This window comes from Citrus clementina, unplaced genomic scaffold, assembly GCF_000493195.1.
Source record: "Citrus clementina cultivar Clemenules unplaced genomic scaffold, Citrus_clementina_v1.0 scaffold_2, whole genome shotgun sequence".
Lineage (NCBI taxonomy): Eukaryota > Viridiplantae > Streptophyta > Magnoliopsida > Sapindales > Rutaceae > Citrus > Citrus x clementina.
Window position 1 is genome coordinate 9,826,190 of NW_006262688.1, and position 15,067 is coordinate 9,841,256.

At 35.3% G+C, this 15,067-nt stretch overlaps 3 protein-coding genes across 7 annotated transcripts in view; all 3 read left to right on the forward strand.

The window, feature by feature from the left end:
• Positions 1 to 8,613, forward strand: part of LOC18051218 (nuclear pore complex protein GP210) — a 29,548-nt gene extending 20,935 nt beyond the window's left edge. For 2 of the 5 annotated variants that reach the window (XM_024190605.1, XM_024190606.1), the window contains 6 exons: positions 1,282 to 1,356; positions 1,443 to 1,665; positions 1,768 to 1,834; positions 1,929 to 2,020; positions 2,245 to 2,305; positions 2,387 to 3,125. In XM_024190605.1, the coding sequence (XP_024046373.1) occupies positions 1,282 to 1,356; positions 1,443 to 1,665; positions 1,768 to 1,834; positions 1,929 to 2,020; positions 2,245 to 2,305; positions 2,387 to 2,736 (868 nt within the window). In that variant the 3' untranslated portion in view covers positions 2,737 to 3,125. Of the gene's footprint in view, positions 1 to 1,281; positions 1,357 to 1,442; positions 1,666 to 1,767; positions 1,835 to 1,928; positions 2,021 to 2,244; positions 2,306 to 2,386; positions 3,126 to 5,305; positions 5,642 to 5,846; positions 5,888 to 6,004; positions 6,169 to 6,263; positions 6,364 to 6,512; positions 6,683 to 7,663 lie in introns of those variants that run through there. The other 3 variants (XM_006446531.2, XM_006446534.2, XM_024190607.1) reach the window with 3 other exon arrangements.
• A 283-nt stretch (positions 8,614 to 8,896) lies between these two features.
• LOC18051221 lies at positions 8,897 to 11,823 on the forward strand. The gene is made up of 3 exons (XM_006446535.2): positions 8,897 to 9,033; positions 9,138 to 9,266; positions 11,488 to 11,823. The coding sequence occupies exons 1-3, from the start codon at positions 8,995 to 8,997 to the stop codon at positions 11,665 to 11,667; spliced, it is 348 nt and encodes a 115-aa protein (XP_006446598.1). The 5' UTR covers positions 8,897 to 8,994; the 3' UTR covers positions 11,668 to 11,823.
• Positions 11,824 to 14,526: 2,703 nt separating this feature from the next.
• Positions 14,527 to 15,067, forward strand: part of LOC18051222 (protein kinase PVPK-1) — a 4,642-nt gene continuing 4,101 nt past the window's right edge. Inside the window, exon 1 of the mRNA XM_006446536.2 lies at positions 14,527 to 15,044. The gene's annotated coding sequence lies outside the window, so the exon portion shown is untranslated. The remainder of the gene's footprint in view (positions 15,045 to 15,067) is intronic.

Genomic DNA, 15,067 nt, shown 5'->3' on the forward strand with positions numbered 1-15,067 from the left:
ATAGTGACTTCATACATGGGTGGAGTAATAGTTATTTCTATGTTATGCTGTGATAAGAATTTAGTGTTTGAGAGTGTGGTTTATTTTACTTCATATAAACTAACTGAATAAATATATTGACTCTATATCTACAAAAAATGTAAATATATTTACAATAAACTAACTGAATAAATAACATCTTTTAGTGTTATCTATTTAGTATATCATTTGAAATGGCTAAAAGAGTTTTCTTAATTTAAAAAAAAAAGCTCTTTATAAAAATTGTCGTACTTGTTTGGTTACAGATAAATGTTTTTCTGTCTTTCAAATTTGTGAGCACCTCTTTGTGGAGCACTTTTGTCGTTTATGTTATGCGAAATATGAAACAAAAGTGAAGAAGACCCCACACACCCCCCCAAAAAAAAATCAAAAGAAGATTTCTATTTATAAAAATTATAAAGCTATACTTTGAATGGTTGTAACAAGTATATTTTTAATTTTGCGTTTTCTTTTAATTATAAATGGTACATATTTGTAATACAAATCCATCTGCAAACTAATGTGAGCAAAATTAGAACCCTAAAACCCTTTTACTACACAAAAGGGGTAATCAATTAAACCAAATAGTGTCTACAGAATACAAAATTTAGTTTCATAAAAGGTCTTTTTATGCAAGTACTAATAGTTTTTGGATAATAACATGAAACCTGTAAACACATGTGTCTTAGTAGCATACTGACACCATTGCATAATTTGTAAATTTCCATGTCTAATTCTGCGAATGGTGCCAATTCCAATTTTAATTTGCCAGCTACTTGTTTCATAACTTGCAACTTTGGTAAACCATTGGATAGAAGGGGTAGGTCAATGGTTTGGACCCGTCCTTTAGTGGGGAGGCAATCTGCTGCATAAGACAGGTTAACATGATAAATTTTTTAAAGAAATAAAAATAGATAAATAGATAAAGATTTTCCTGGATGATTGCGGTTGCATTATCTATTTGTCTTACCAACAGGATAATAGCATTCACCTGCCTTAACAGCTGTGGTATTTCATATTTTGTATTTGAGCTGCTGTACTTGACTTATTACATAAAAGCTAGATGTACCTTTTTCTACGTATATGCAGTCAGCAACTTATCAAATTAATCTTCAACATGATTTGTCCTATTTATAAGATCCATTGCATCAGGAACTGGATATTATTTTGCTATTGCATTGCACTGGATTTTAACAAATTTAATTGATGGTTTGAAGCTATAGTCTTATAAATATCTTAATTGAATTTGTTGGAACGCCACAGTGATACTCACAAGTTGAAAGCTCTTGAAAACAAAGCAATCTCATATGATTGTGAGGCAGATCCTCCTTTCGTCGGGTACGTTTCTTTTTTCATGTTTTATTGAATATATTGCCAAAGTAAAGATTATGCAGTTTGATGTTGTTTTCCTTCTTTTATTGAAGGTATGCAAAACCGTGGATGGATCTGGACACTGGTAACTTGTACTGTCTCTTCTTCCCTTACTCTCCAGAGCATTTGCTCCGTTCCGTTCCAAAGTCGAAGGACACAAGCCCATTTATATCTGTCTCTGTCAATGCTTCACTGAGAGAAGCACACCGTATTTCTGGATCTGCATCAGCATCTGCGCTTTTTGTTGGAGGATTTTCAATATTGGAGATGGACAAGGTAATCAAAAAAGACTTGATGCTAATAGACATTGGCATCACTAGCAGCCTGCATTTGTGTTCTCAGTATAAACAATACTAATATTGGTAGTTTGTGTTGCAGAGTTCGTTGCAATTAAATCTGACATCAGACTCAAACAAGACTACCATAACTATCCTGGGAAATACAGGTAAGTCAACACGTGTATAGCATCAGACTAGCGGTCCCAACTCATTCTTTGTGATAGACATTGATGTATGTTCACCTGTGACTTCTCATTGCAGGTGTTGAAATCCACTGGCAAAATCAAGATCTGTTGAAGATTAGTCCCGTCCATAAAGAAGATATTGGAATTGGTGGGCATGCTCAATATGAGGTGAGTTCTGTGCTTTGTTATTTAATTGCATTCAACGAGCATAGAAAATGACGCTTCAGTTAATTCAGTAGATTCATTCCTATCATTTCGAATCTCATTTATGAAGAACATTAATTAGAAAGTTGCGCTTGCACAAGCTATGTGAAGTAGAACAAAATGAAAATGCTTCAGTACTCTTGTATCTTTATTAATTTGAAATAAAAATCTATTTTCCGTGCCTTCAGGTTTCAGTGCTAAGAACCAAGAAATTCAAGGATAAAATCATTTTCACACTTCCAGCCAACGGTGAGTCTACATCATTTTGAATCCCAGTACTTGCAACTTTCTACTTAAAAGTGATTTTGTCATCTGTGAACTGTTTTACAGGTCAGAGAGTGGAAGTAGATGTTAACTTTGAACCTGGGCAAAGAGAAGAATCAAACAGAATATTTGCAAGCTTTATTGGTTTCTTTGCTGTATTTTCATTGATAGTGGTATTCAGTATCGCTATCTTGGATGGACGGAAGAGATCCACCAGATCTCAGCCATCTGTTTCTCCTGCCACTCCATATGCAACAGCACCTGGTACGCCTGAGCATAGTATTCCGACAGTTTCAAATGAACAGTCTCCCCGAACGCCGCAGCCTTTTGTAGATTATGTGAGAAGAACTATTGATGAAACTCCCAACTATAGACGAGAAGCTAGGAGGAGGTTTAACGTACAGAATACGTTCTAGATTTGTAAGTTCTACCAATTAGATAAAACTCTCTGTACATATTGATTAGTATGACGCCAAGCTCACCAAGGATAGCGATTTGCTCATCTGAATTTTGGAGTTGTAATTGGATATATTTGATTCTGGAGGAAAACATCGCCTGCAATTCTATGATCATGATAGAGTTATCGTTGCTTTCAGGGGAAGTGAATTGTTGAATATTGTTGTGGTAATACCCAAATCCCTTCAGGTTTTTAGGTTTCTGATCATCGCACCCTTTAGATATAACTTATGGGGATGCTCGAATGCCATTTCATTTGGGTTGTTTCCTTGTTTTATTGTATTTTTTTCTATATGAGAAATGAACTGCAAGCAAGTGATTGTTGAGTACAATACGTCATATTAATGAATCATGTGGGCTTTTTTTTTTGTTCAAAAGATTATTATATTTGTCAATTTTAATCGGTGTGCATTAAAAATTCACTCTTTTTCCGAAATCATGAGTTTACAGATGAAAATTTCATTGCTTTTTTTTTTTTTTTTAAAAAGGGACATATTCTGATCCTATTTTTATTTTAGGTGGTCTAAAAAATTCATAGAATTTGTGTAATTGTGGATGAGTTATAGTGATTTTCTGCGTATGAAATGAATTTTTAAAAGGTAAAACAAAGTTTCAAAAAGTGGGTTATATTTTTCAAAACTTCACTAGATTGCGAAATATATAATAAACGAATTTAAAATTTGTGAAGAATAATAATTTTTACACTTGAAGATTGTATTAAAAAAAAATTAATAATGGAAGTTCACTTAAACCATGAATGGTGTCCTTTCGATCATAATAATAATACATATGCTTAGAAATGAAATATTTTGTAAATATCTATCACACCTGTACTTTATTTTATGTTAAAATTATTTTTATCCATTAGATTTAAGAAATATCAAAATCAATGCCCTATATTGATTGGTTGTTTGTTACATTATTTCTAACATAAGCTTTGTCATGATAATAATAATAATAATAATAATAATAATAATAATAATAATACCGTTGTTCATTTCGATCATAATACTAAAACAAAATAATTAAAAAAAAAAAGAAGAAGAAGAAAGAATGTAAGCCTGCGTCTGCTACCGGTAAAAGTGCTTTTCAACTAAGCTTTGACAGCAAAACTGGTAAAACTTGTTCGGATATACGACTGACTGACTGACTATATAGATCATTGTAGTAACTAATTACAACAATGGAAAGATGACATATTTATATATATATATATATATATATATATAACAATCGCAACTCTACGCTTCGTTACAGTAATATAATAGGCGCACTAGGACCCTACCGTGGCACCAGCAATCTCATAATATTACATGATATATCATCTTACAACAATTTCCAGGTTATTCTCACGATCATTAGTAGAACTTGGCTGCTGGTCTTGGATGTGGTTCCCGCGAATCAAGAAATTGCAGAACAAGCGGATGAAGAGATATTGAAACCAGTAGAAGCAGCGCTTAAGCAGAGAAGCCAACGTTGCATAACAGAGTGATGAGAGTATGAGGCACAAATAGGCTACCAAGAACAGAGACGGAGCCACAAAGAGAGACGCAACCACCGAGATAGCCAAGAGAACAGAGGGCTCTCCACAGCTCACGGAAATGGCACGGCTCACATTGAGAGCGAGTCGGATGGGTGTGAGGAGGAAGAGCAGTAGTGGCATGATGACTGCAGGAATCAGGAGCCAGAATTCTAGCTTTAAAATTGGATACAAGAGTATGTTACTGGTTCCATCTCCCACGTCCCAAGAGTTGCCACCCAGAGACCTGAGGAACAGAAAAAAGATGATAAGATTTAGCAATGGCGGAAACAAAAACCTCAAATCAATTGACACATCCATGGTTTGTGAGTGTAAGATTTGGCAGAGATGACTGAGTTTAATTATTATGAATAAGATTTGGCAATGGCAGTGTTGAAAAGAATGAAAGAAAGAAGAGGGAGAGGAGAGGAGAGAAGTTGAGTTGAGTTGAGAACGAGAGCGAAAATTGGTAACATTGCACTTCTCTCCTGGTGCGCCCTATTATATTACTGTAACGAAGCGCAGAATTGCGATTGTTATATATATATATATATAAATATGTCATCTTTCCATTGTTGTAATTAGTTACTACAATGATCTATATAGTCACTCAGTCTGTCGTATATCCGAACAAGTTTTAGCTGTTTTGCTGTCAAAGCTTAGTTGAAAGGCACTTTTACCGGTAGCAGACTCAGGCTTACATTCTTTCTTCTTCTTCTTTTTTTTTTTAATTATTTTGTTTTAGTATTATGATCGAAATGAACAACGGTATCATTATTATTATTATTCCCTAATTCAAATAAAATTAAGGTGTAGGTACTGTCAGATGATCAATCAAATTTTATTGACTTTCGATTTATGTTGTGGGACTTGCCTAAGTTACAGTTCATGTAACTTACAGCCAACTCTTCTTACTTGTTTTTCATTTTCAATGCCTTTTCTCTCTCCTCAGGACACATGGCTGCCAACTATTGGGTGTGTATGTTACTATTAGTATGGTATCCGTTGTACACAATCACCATTGGCCGGAATGAATCGGTGCTACCCGAAGTAGGTTTAGCTCTTTAATCAGCCAATCAGGAAAGAGAGGGTTTTAGGGCTTAGAAAACTATAACGCAACGCAACGCAAACAATATCTCTTCCTCTTGCGATAGCCTTCAAAATAAAACTTCTCTGTCTTCTCCTTCTTCACCGCCGTTATAACGCCGCTTAAATCCAGAACCCATGGACCCAGAATCTAATGAAGGAATTGTTGACAGAGATTCTAACGACGTTCATAAATCGTCAGACCACCACCCAGAAGATGACAGGTCTCAGCCTCACACCGGTGACGGAGCCAGCCCTGGGTAAATTTTATTTTCTCTCTCATCCTTCTGTTTGTTTCTTGAGAAAACTGAGGAAAAGACAGACTTAAAAAATTGAATTTTTTTCTTGTTTTTATTACTTAGACTAGAAAAAAAGAAAAAAAAAATACAACCCTTATCTAAGTTAGCTTAATGGGTATTTTCTTTTTCTTGTTTTTTTATTTAATTAAAAATTGAAAATTTGCAGAAAAATTTTTATTGGAGGTTTAGCTAGAGAGACGTCGTCAGGTTAGTTCATTGTTCTATGCTAGCTCTTTAGTAATAGTAGTAGTGGTATGAGTAGTAACTTTAGCTCAACGAATTTTGTTGTTAATTCTTTTGGTGGGTGGTGGTTGTTTTACGTAGCTCAATTTATCAAGCATTTCGGTAAATATGGTGAAATTACGGATTCTGTGATAATGAAGGACCGGAAAACGGGGCAGCCTCGTGGATTTGGCTTTGTTACTTATGCTGATCCCTCTGTAGTTGATAAAGTCATTGAAGACACTCACATTATTAATGGGAAACAGGTGGGATGGACTCCGTTGTTAGTACTATGTTTGTCTGAAGTCGGGTAGCTAGTTTTAGTGGTTCCTGACTAGATATGATTTTGAGACTGTTTTAGGTGGAAATTAAGCGAACAATTCCAAAAGGGGCTGTTGGCTCTAAGGATTTCAAGACGAAGAAGATTTTTGTAGGTGGAATTCCGTCATCGGTGAATGAAGGTGACTTTTTTTCTTGTTCCTTCTTTTTTTTTTTTTTTTTTTTGGGGGGGGGGGGTGTTCATACCTCTTCATTTTGGGTTTAGATCACAATATGTCTTTATGGATATTAGTGTGTAGAGGCACTAATTTATTTTTATGGAATTGAGCAGATGAATTTAAGGACTTCTTTATGCAATTTGGAGAGGTACAAGAGCACCAAATCATGCGGGATCATTCTACCAGTCGATCTCGTGGTTTTGGATTTATCACTTTTGACACGGAGCAAGCAGTTGATGACCTTTTGGCAAAGGGTAACAAGCTTGAGTTGGCTGGAGCCCAGGTGAGTAAACTGCCTGCTAAAACTGTCTCTATTATTTCTAAATCTTCTACTTGGTGAACCCTTTTCTGCAATTTACCCTTTAGTGATTCCATACAATGGAGGTACATGACGTTTAAAGGAATAAATGATTTTTTATTGAGTTCTTATTGGTATTGTATTGATGGACCTAGCTATGAATTTTTGAATAAACACTCTTAACTTGTCTCACAATCAGAATGAGAAAATGCATGTTGTGTCTACTTGAACAAATAAAACTTAAGAAATTGTTCAAATTGATGATTATTCTGCTTGTTCATTTGTTTTGTCATTATACTACAGGACTCTGAGTTGAAATCTTTTGAGATTAGTTTTGTGAGCCTCATCTAATATCCTGTAGGTAATAAATAATTGTGTATCTGGTGATTGACTTTGCAAAGCTTGTCAGCTTTGACTTATTTGGATTTTATGCGAGTGCCTACGATATCTCCTTCTATGTCGAAATCCAATCCCAATATTTTTGTCTTTTTGGCAGAGTTGCCAGATTGCTTTAAATGGCTGACTTTCAATTTTCCTGCTTGAATTTTTATTAATAAAGATGCAGTAATTTTACTCTTCTGTACAAGCATCTAGGATTAATGAATTCAAGCATCCATGCATACTTGCTGTGCTGTGTATGCATACAAACCTCGTGGTCTCTATTGACCTGATGAGATCCTATGGGCATGTAGACGATGGATATGCAACACCCATAGATTTAAACTCTCTGATATAGTTCTCAAGGATGTTATTAATTGGATTTTAATGCATCGTAGTCAAATTACCAGGAAAAGCAGACTTAATGAAATTATTCCTTTGTGCAAATCATTGTATATCGTATGCCTTCAAACCAAGGTTCAAAAAATTTCTGGCACACAGCCATGAATAATTAAGTATAAGGTGTAAGCTTATTTCTAAGCAATTAAGAAGCAAGATAACACAGGTCCATGTTCTCTTTTATGGTAGGTGGAGGTCAAGAAAGCAGAACCAAAGAAACCAAACCTACCACAACCATCTTATAGGCGATACAATAATCCTAAACCCGCATATGGTAGTGGCTTTGGAGATGCTTACGGTGGATATGGAGGTGGTGGCTTTGCTGGCGGTGGCTTTGGTGGTAGCGGCGGTGGAGGTGGAGGCGGTGGTTATAGGTCTAGTGGGGCATATGGTGTTAGAGGTGGTGGATATGGAGGATACGGTGTTGGTGGTGAATTTGGTGGATATGGAGGATATGGTGGTGGTATGGGAGCATACAGGGGAGAGCCCTCCTCCCTTGGGTACTCTGGTCGCTACGGAGGCTTTAACCGAGGCTACGACGTAACTGGTGATTATGGTGGCCTCAATGAGAGTTATGGGGGATATGGTGGCAGTGGTGTTGGTGGTGGCGGCGGCTATGGAGGCGGGCCAAGTGGTTATGACATCGGCCTCGGGAGTAGTTATGGAGGTAGCAGCGGAGGCGCCTTCTTTGGAAGTAGAGGGGGATATGGTGGTGCAGGGGGGAGCAGTTGGTATCATCCTTATGGGCGGTAGAAAAAGATTTTCCAGAGGTTGTGGAAAAAATGTAGCTGGCAAAGCTGGGTTGAATCAGATTGTAGTATTTTGAGCACTTGTTTTGTTCTTACTTAGATTAAAGAAATTGTGATCACAATTTTTTTTTGTAAGTTGAGTTGGCCCTCCCTCTGATTTAATGGAAGTGGTGGCTGCATTTTGTGTTTTTACAACTCTTGCCACGATACAATTTGCCCATCTCTACTTCACAAGAGGAGAGGAGACCAGAATTTATTCACACCCCGCCCCCTCTTCATTTTTATGAGTATATTGACAATGATGTACTTTCTGATTTCGGAGAAAGAACTCTTAGTTTGCAATTACTTTAGCTCAGGCTGGAGCCAGCAGAGTGGCGAACATTGACTCAATTGTGATTTAATTGAAATTCTTTTTGCTTTGATCTGTCAGTGATTTTTTTTCATTTGCCGTTGCCCATAGCCCATTGAAAAAATAGATCATTTCATAAAATAACAAGAGAAAAGAGGACCAGGAAAATAAAATATGCGGCCCAATCCCATTGGACACAAAAGCCTTCGGATAATTGGATATGCAGGAAGCCATGACTAAGGACCACGTGTCAAAATTTTAAAAAATAGATATAAAATATATAAATATGTTTAAATTTTAAAAAGTTGAAGAAAAGAGGTAAAAGTATTTTTTCTGGCTTGCCTGTTCTCTCCTTTTCAGTCTCAGGCCTTAAAGGCTCAAACCCAGGGAGAAGAGAGAAGAATATAGAGATAATATAAAGAATGGCAATGGTGACATCAAACATGGGCGCATATCAGAAGGTGGAGAGAAGCCATTTTCATTCAATTTTTTCTCTTAATTACGGTTATTGATTTTCATTTGAATTAATTCTAAGTACTTCAATTTTTTCTTTTTTTGATATCAGACACAAATGTTGAAAGTGGTCTGCAGAAAGAAAGAGAGAGACAGAGACCATAAAAATAACATTCACCCTTACAAAGTCGTTGAAATTACTCCGCCGCCCAAGTGCCTCGGCATTCGTTGCTTCCCTCCGGTGAGTTCATTCCCCTTTTTTTTTTTTTTCCTTTTTTTCTTTTTTAATTTTTTTCCTGTTTGGTCTGCGTTTTTCTTTTTTCGGTTAGTTGGTAAGTAATAACGAAGCTTGCTGTTAAATTGAAACTTAAATTAGCCTTACGAAAGAAACTCTCGCAACCCTGAATGCTTGATTGTATGCATTATGAAAGCTTTTGGAATTAGAATGTGGGAATTGAATTATTATTATTATTTTTTTTTTTATACATAAATGTGGTGAACATGCAATAACAAACTTTATGATTTTTAGGTTTCTGCTTTGTTAAAAAGGTTTTGTTGTTACAGATACGGGTTTCGAAATGCAGCTGTGTAATCTGCAACCCCTCATTGTAAAAGTTGTAAAATTATCTATCATGCTTGCAAGTTTCTGTGTTCTAAATTGTCAAAATCTTGTACCAGTGATAATACCCGCATGAGACATAGCAAAGCCGTGATCTTATGAATAAAAATTTCCACTAGAATTGACTGACAATGTGTTTGAACTCTTGGCTACAAACAACCCAATAGTCACAAGCAAGAAGCAACCGATATTTAAACCAAGAATACAATCAAATCATAATGCTGAAAGATAGAATAAAAAATAAAAAAGCACAAAAAGGGCAATAATTTTTGTGGTTCAGCCAATATGTTTAGTATTGTCTCTTTGAAGAAGAATTATAGCTATCATGCTGTTCCACTTCCCGTCAACAGCTTTGCACTCACAAGCACAAAAAAACTCAATCAATCTCTAGATAGACCTATTTATGCTTTTTCTTTGTTTATATGTAAAAAAAATGCATAGCCGTATATAAATGGCTTATAAAATTAAAAGACCTCTTTTCCCCTTCAATAAATAATTGACCAGATCCGCGCCAAAACAGAACATATGTGCATAGTTAAATTTTTATAACCTTCCCCGTTATAAAAGTTTGATTTTTAAGTGAAATTAGTTCATTTGGAAGTAAGACATTTAGATTGGGGAAAAAAGTTTGTCTGAAAACATGGTTGTGTTTATCAAATAGGGGGAAAAGCAAGAGGATTGCGAATTCTAGGAGGATAGATTGTCTTACAAGAAATGATTGGTCAATCTGTAAAGACAGAAGTGGAGAGGAGTACTCAATATTCATCTTAAAGCCTAGAAATCCTCATTCTCCTCTCTGTGGTTCTTTCATTTTAGAGCTTAATACTATTGTTTGGGCCATTATCTACCAGTGTAAGCTTTGAGGTCAAGCAGTATCTTAAAATGGTATCAGAGCAGGTTTTTGACCAGGAGCTTTTGTGTTCAAATCCCTCTACAAGATTTTGCATTTGTTTTTGTATTCCCTTTCGGTTTGGACTTCTTCTCTTTGTTTGGATTTGTTTGTGTCATCTATCTTTGGTTGGTCCCAGTCCACATGACAAGCCCATTTAGTATCAGTCTTGCACATGAGTAGAGCTCTTAAGAGACTTGGAGCTTAACACTATTGTTTGGCCAGTACTTCTTTACAGGTTGAACTTTTAGGTCATGCAATAACTTAGTGTTATCAATTTAAGGAAGGTGGGAAGTCAGTAGTATTTGGTTGAAGGTTAAAATAATCAGTAGTTTGGTTGAAGCTCAAAACAATCAGTAAAATGACTACGGTGTGATTGCAGGTTCTGATATAGATGAAGATTAATATCTGCAACATGTTTTTTTACTTGACAGTCTATGAATATGAGCTGCTTTTAAAGATTGCGAAACAATTGAAGACACAAAAGCATTAGGGTGTAGAAAACTACCAGAAATTTCTTTTCTTCAAGACTAAATTATGGATGCGGTCACTAAAATATGTTGATTTCTTTTCCTTATATCTAATAAAGTCGAAATTGCAGGTTCTAGATAACCTTTATGCATGTGAAGACAGATTGTTCCTGTAGAAGTTGTGCATTATGAAACATTGATCTGTCATGTCTATTTGATTCATGAGTTGTAAATGTCAGTTGCCCTTCCACCTGGATTTGCTAAGTGGAAACAAAGAAATAGACCTTTCTCACAATGCTTTGTATATTTGGATGCAACACTTTATTATCCGTCCGTCATTTTGTCTGCATTACTCTGTAGATTCATTCATGTTGATAATGTAGACCCAACTTAACTTCTCAAAAGTAGAAACAGTGAGACATTGTATTGCCACGAGGGTATGTTTGTTGTGTTTTGTGAGTTCTTACTGTACTTTCTGTGGCAGAACTTGCAATGTGGGGAGAGCGTGACAATCGAAGGCCAAGCTTATACCATCTCAGCTGTGACTCACCGTTATCAGCTTCGCAAAGGGAAATATGAACCTAGCGAAAAGAGGCTGGATGTGCTTTCCAGTAGCAGATACATCTTGAATTTATATCTAGAAAATTTATTAGAGCAATCTTGACAGAGTAACCGGAATTCGGTCTTTTTAGATTGTGCATTGATCATGTTTTTGTATCATGTACGGTAAAAAAGAAAAATCTAGAATCTGTACTTACTTAGGTTGAAAATTAAGTACCAGTGGCTAATGACATAACAACAAACATAAAAATCGAAATCTTATGAGTTCCATGAGTTTATAGAAATTATTTGAATAGATTTAACGAGGTTAAATTAAATATTAATAAAATTATCCATATGAATCACTCTGAACTCTAATTTCTTTGTTCACGAATTTATAGGGAGTTATTAGAGTTATTTTAATATAGCTAACGGGGGGTTAATTAGAAATGTATGTAATTTTTTTAATTTTTAGAATTTATTTTATTCTGCAGAGGTCAATCAAGATTATCACGTGTTTCACTTTAAAAAGTTTTTTAACGATCGAGCAAACAAAAAAATAAAATTATAATTATAATAAAATCTAATGGCACCGAGAGGGTGCGCTCGAGAACAGAGGATAACAATCTAGAAGCTAAAATTACACTCATGGATGGCTGGAGGGAATGATTGTGTACATCGCACACTGAAAATGATTGTTGAGACACGTTGATGTGCTTGGTGACACGCCGGCTCCACCATTGGAGCCGCTGTCCCCAATCTACCCAAATCATCAAGTAGTATGAACAGCGCTATGTACGTACCATTATCCCCATGACAGATCCCATCATCACCGTTTGATCAGAACAAATGTTTGCGGTCAACGAGTCAATTTAGTGGACCCCAGCAGTGTCTCTCATCGTCCTCACAATCACAATCACAGCCAGGGACTACTCAACTACCGTATGCCCACCGCATCTGTCTGTCCTCCTACATTAGGCAAAATTGACGCTAAAAACTGGGTCCCATTTGAAAAATCTAAGTGCCAGCACAGGAACCTGCCCACGTGGCATTTAATTAACGTAAAACTTCCTTGTAAATCTTCTTTAATATTTTCCCAAAAATTCTAATTAACGTAAAAAAAAAAAAATTTTTTTTTTTTTGAAACGGCTTGAATGTTTTTTGCTCAAAACAAAGTGAATTTGCCTCCAAATAATTGAAAGAACAGTGTATATTGTGGGGATGAGATCAGACTACTTGCTAACAAAAGACGATAATGTCCTTAAGATTAAGCAGCGTTTATTTATTTATTAATTAATAGGAGATTAAAGAGGGGCGTTAAGAATGAAGAGGGTGGGGCCGCCGGGGGCGATGCCCAAAGCATGAAGATTAAAGAAAGCGTTTTTAGTCACCGAAGGCCGAAGGCGCATTTTGTACTATCATGCGCCGGGCATGACAGCCGGCCACGTGCATATCGGGTTTGGGTTCACGTGCGCGCATGTGAGCTCCCCCTCCTTCTTCCCGCCCCGCGACTGAAGTTGACGTGCGGTTACTGAAAGACCGAAACCACCCATGTGAGTTTATTAATTTTATAATTACTATAAATAACAATTTACTTACAAATTTTCTTGCTCGTAAAATATAGTAATTCCAATTTGTCTTCATTAATAGAGAGTTTTTGGATACTATTAATATTACATACCATATACGTCTCTTATAATTTTAATCAAATAAATTCAATTAGTGATCATTTTCTTTTTCTTATCTCATTATTCACGGACGAATCAGGTTCTAATTTCGTCCAAACCTTGTGTATTTATAATAATTTATACATTAAAGGAACAATTTTATATAAATGTGTTTGGGACACACCCACCTTTGAGGGACAAGAGCGTGCCCAAAGCAAAAACTATAACTCTTTTTATGACTACAATATGTAATTACCATATGCAATTAAATTTTTCCAATCTTTTATGCAATTATCATGGCCTTATATGTAAATGAGGCTTTTACATGTACGTGAGTTCATTTTATGGCCCATTTTATGTTTTTTGTAAGAGTAATATGATTGTTGATAATTTCCTTAATTTGGGTGTTAATTCATTTGATAAATTTAATGACCGACTTATTCAAGAGCCGCTCGGGGCTAAAGTCCCCACTAAAATAATATCCCTAAAAGTAATGTAAAATTACTATTTTTAACATGTAAAATATTATCTTTAAATTTGTTAAAAGCCCCCATTATTTGTCCTTTTGAACAAAATACCCAATAATTGATGTCCATTCTATTCCTTATTTTTAACAAATTTTCAATCCTTTCAGTTTTAAGCCTTCGCTAAACAAATTGGTTGGGTCCTTCACTGGGTGGATTACTCCTTCGATTGAGATTTATAGTCCCTTTTTTTTTCTTTTTCTTTTTTGAGATAGTGGGTTATCCAAACTATAGATTTAGTGGGATAAGACTTTAATCTTGTGTTTATTTTATTTTATTGCCGTACTTATTGAAGTTCATTTAAAATTTTATAATAAGGCGACATTTACTAGGTGAGTGATGGAATAGTGAATTGACAATTATTTTTTAAAAAAATTGTCAATTCACTAAAAAAAAAAAGTCACGTACATATCATCTTGTTTGATCAATTAAATTCTAATCTCAAGTAACCTAGCTATTTTAAAGGAAAATAACTGAGAAAAAAAAAAAGAAACCAATAGTCACCCATGACAAAATAATTTGAAAAAATAGCGCAAGTAAGTTGACAACCAAACTAAGAAAAGACTTGTGTTAATAATTCACAAAGAGTGGTGGGGGCGCCCGGTTTATCAAGTATCAAACAAGTGATGTGTTTAAATTTTCTTTCAAGCAACCACTTAAATCAATTTATTTATTTATTTCTTACAAAAACAAGAACAAGAAAGGCACCACAAGGGAAAGAAAAATATTTTTCCGTCTGTTTTTGTTTATTCTATTTTATTTTATTTTTTATTTTTAAAAAGAGAGAGAACAAAAATCCAAATATAAAAAGGATGGCTTTAAAGCTTAAAACTTTTGCTTTGCGTGGCAACTTGGGTTTTGTTTTATTAATTGTTTTTTAATCCGTTCATTAATAAAAAAAATTAAAACTAATCATTCACTCATTCATTCATGTTCATCACCAGATCACCACCACCACCACCACAACCTTCATAACACGACGAAAAAATAACAGAAACAAGCTTTTTCACAAACTCCAAAAATTAAAAAAAAAAACTAACTCTTTCTTTCTTTTCTTTTTTTTTTTTTTTGCCCCCTTTTGCGTCCTCTTCTTTTCATTATCGTTATTATAATTCTCTCTCTCTCTCTCTCTCTTTGTCTATTGTTTTGATCGGATCTGAAGCAGCAGCTCTTTCAGAGAGAAACAGGGAAGAAATAAAAGAGAAAAAAGTTGCTTGACTTTCTCTTGTGAAACAACAGCAGCAGCAGCAATTCCCACTTCATGACAGGGTGCTTGCTCTGCATTGTTATTCTTTTCTCTGTTTCATGATTTACCTATCAAGCGCAAGGCAAA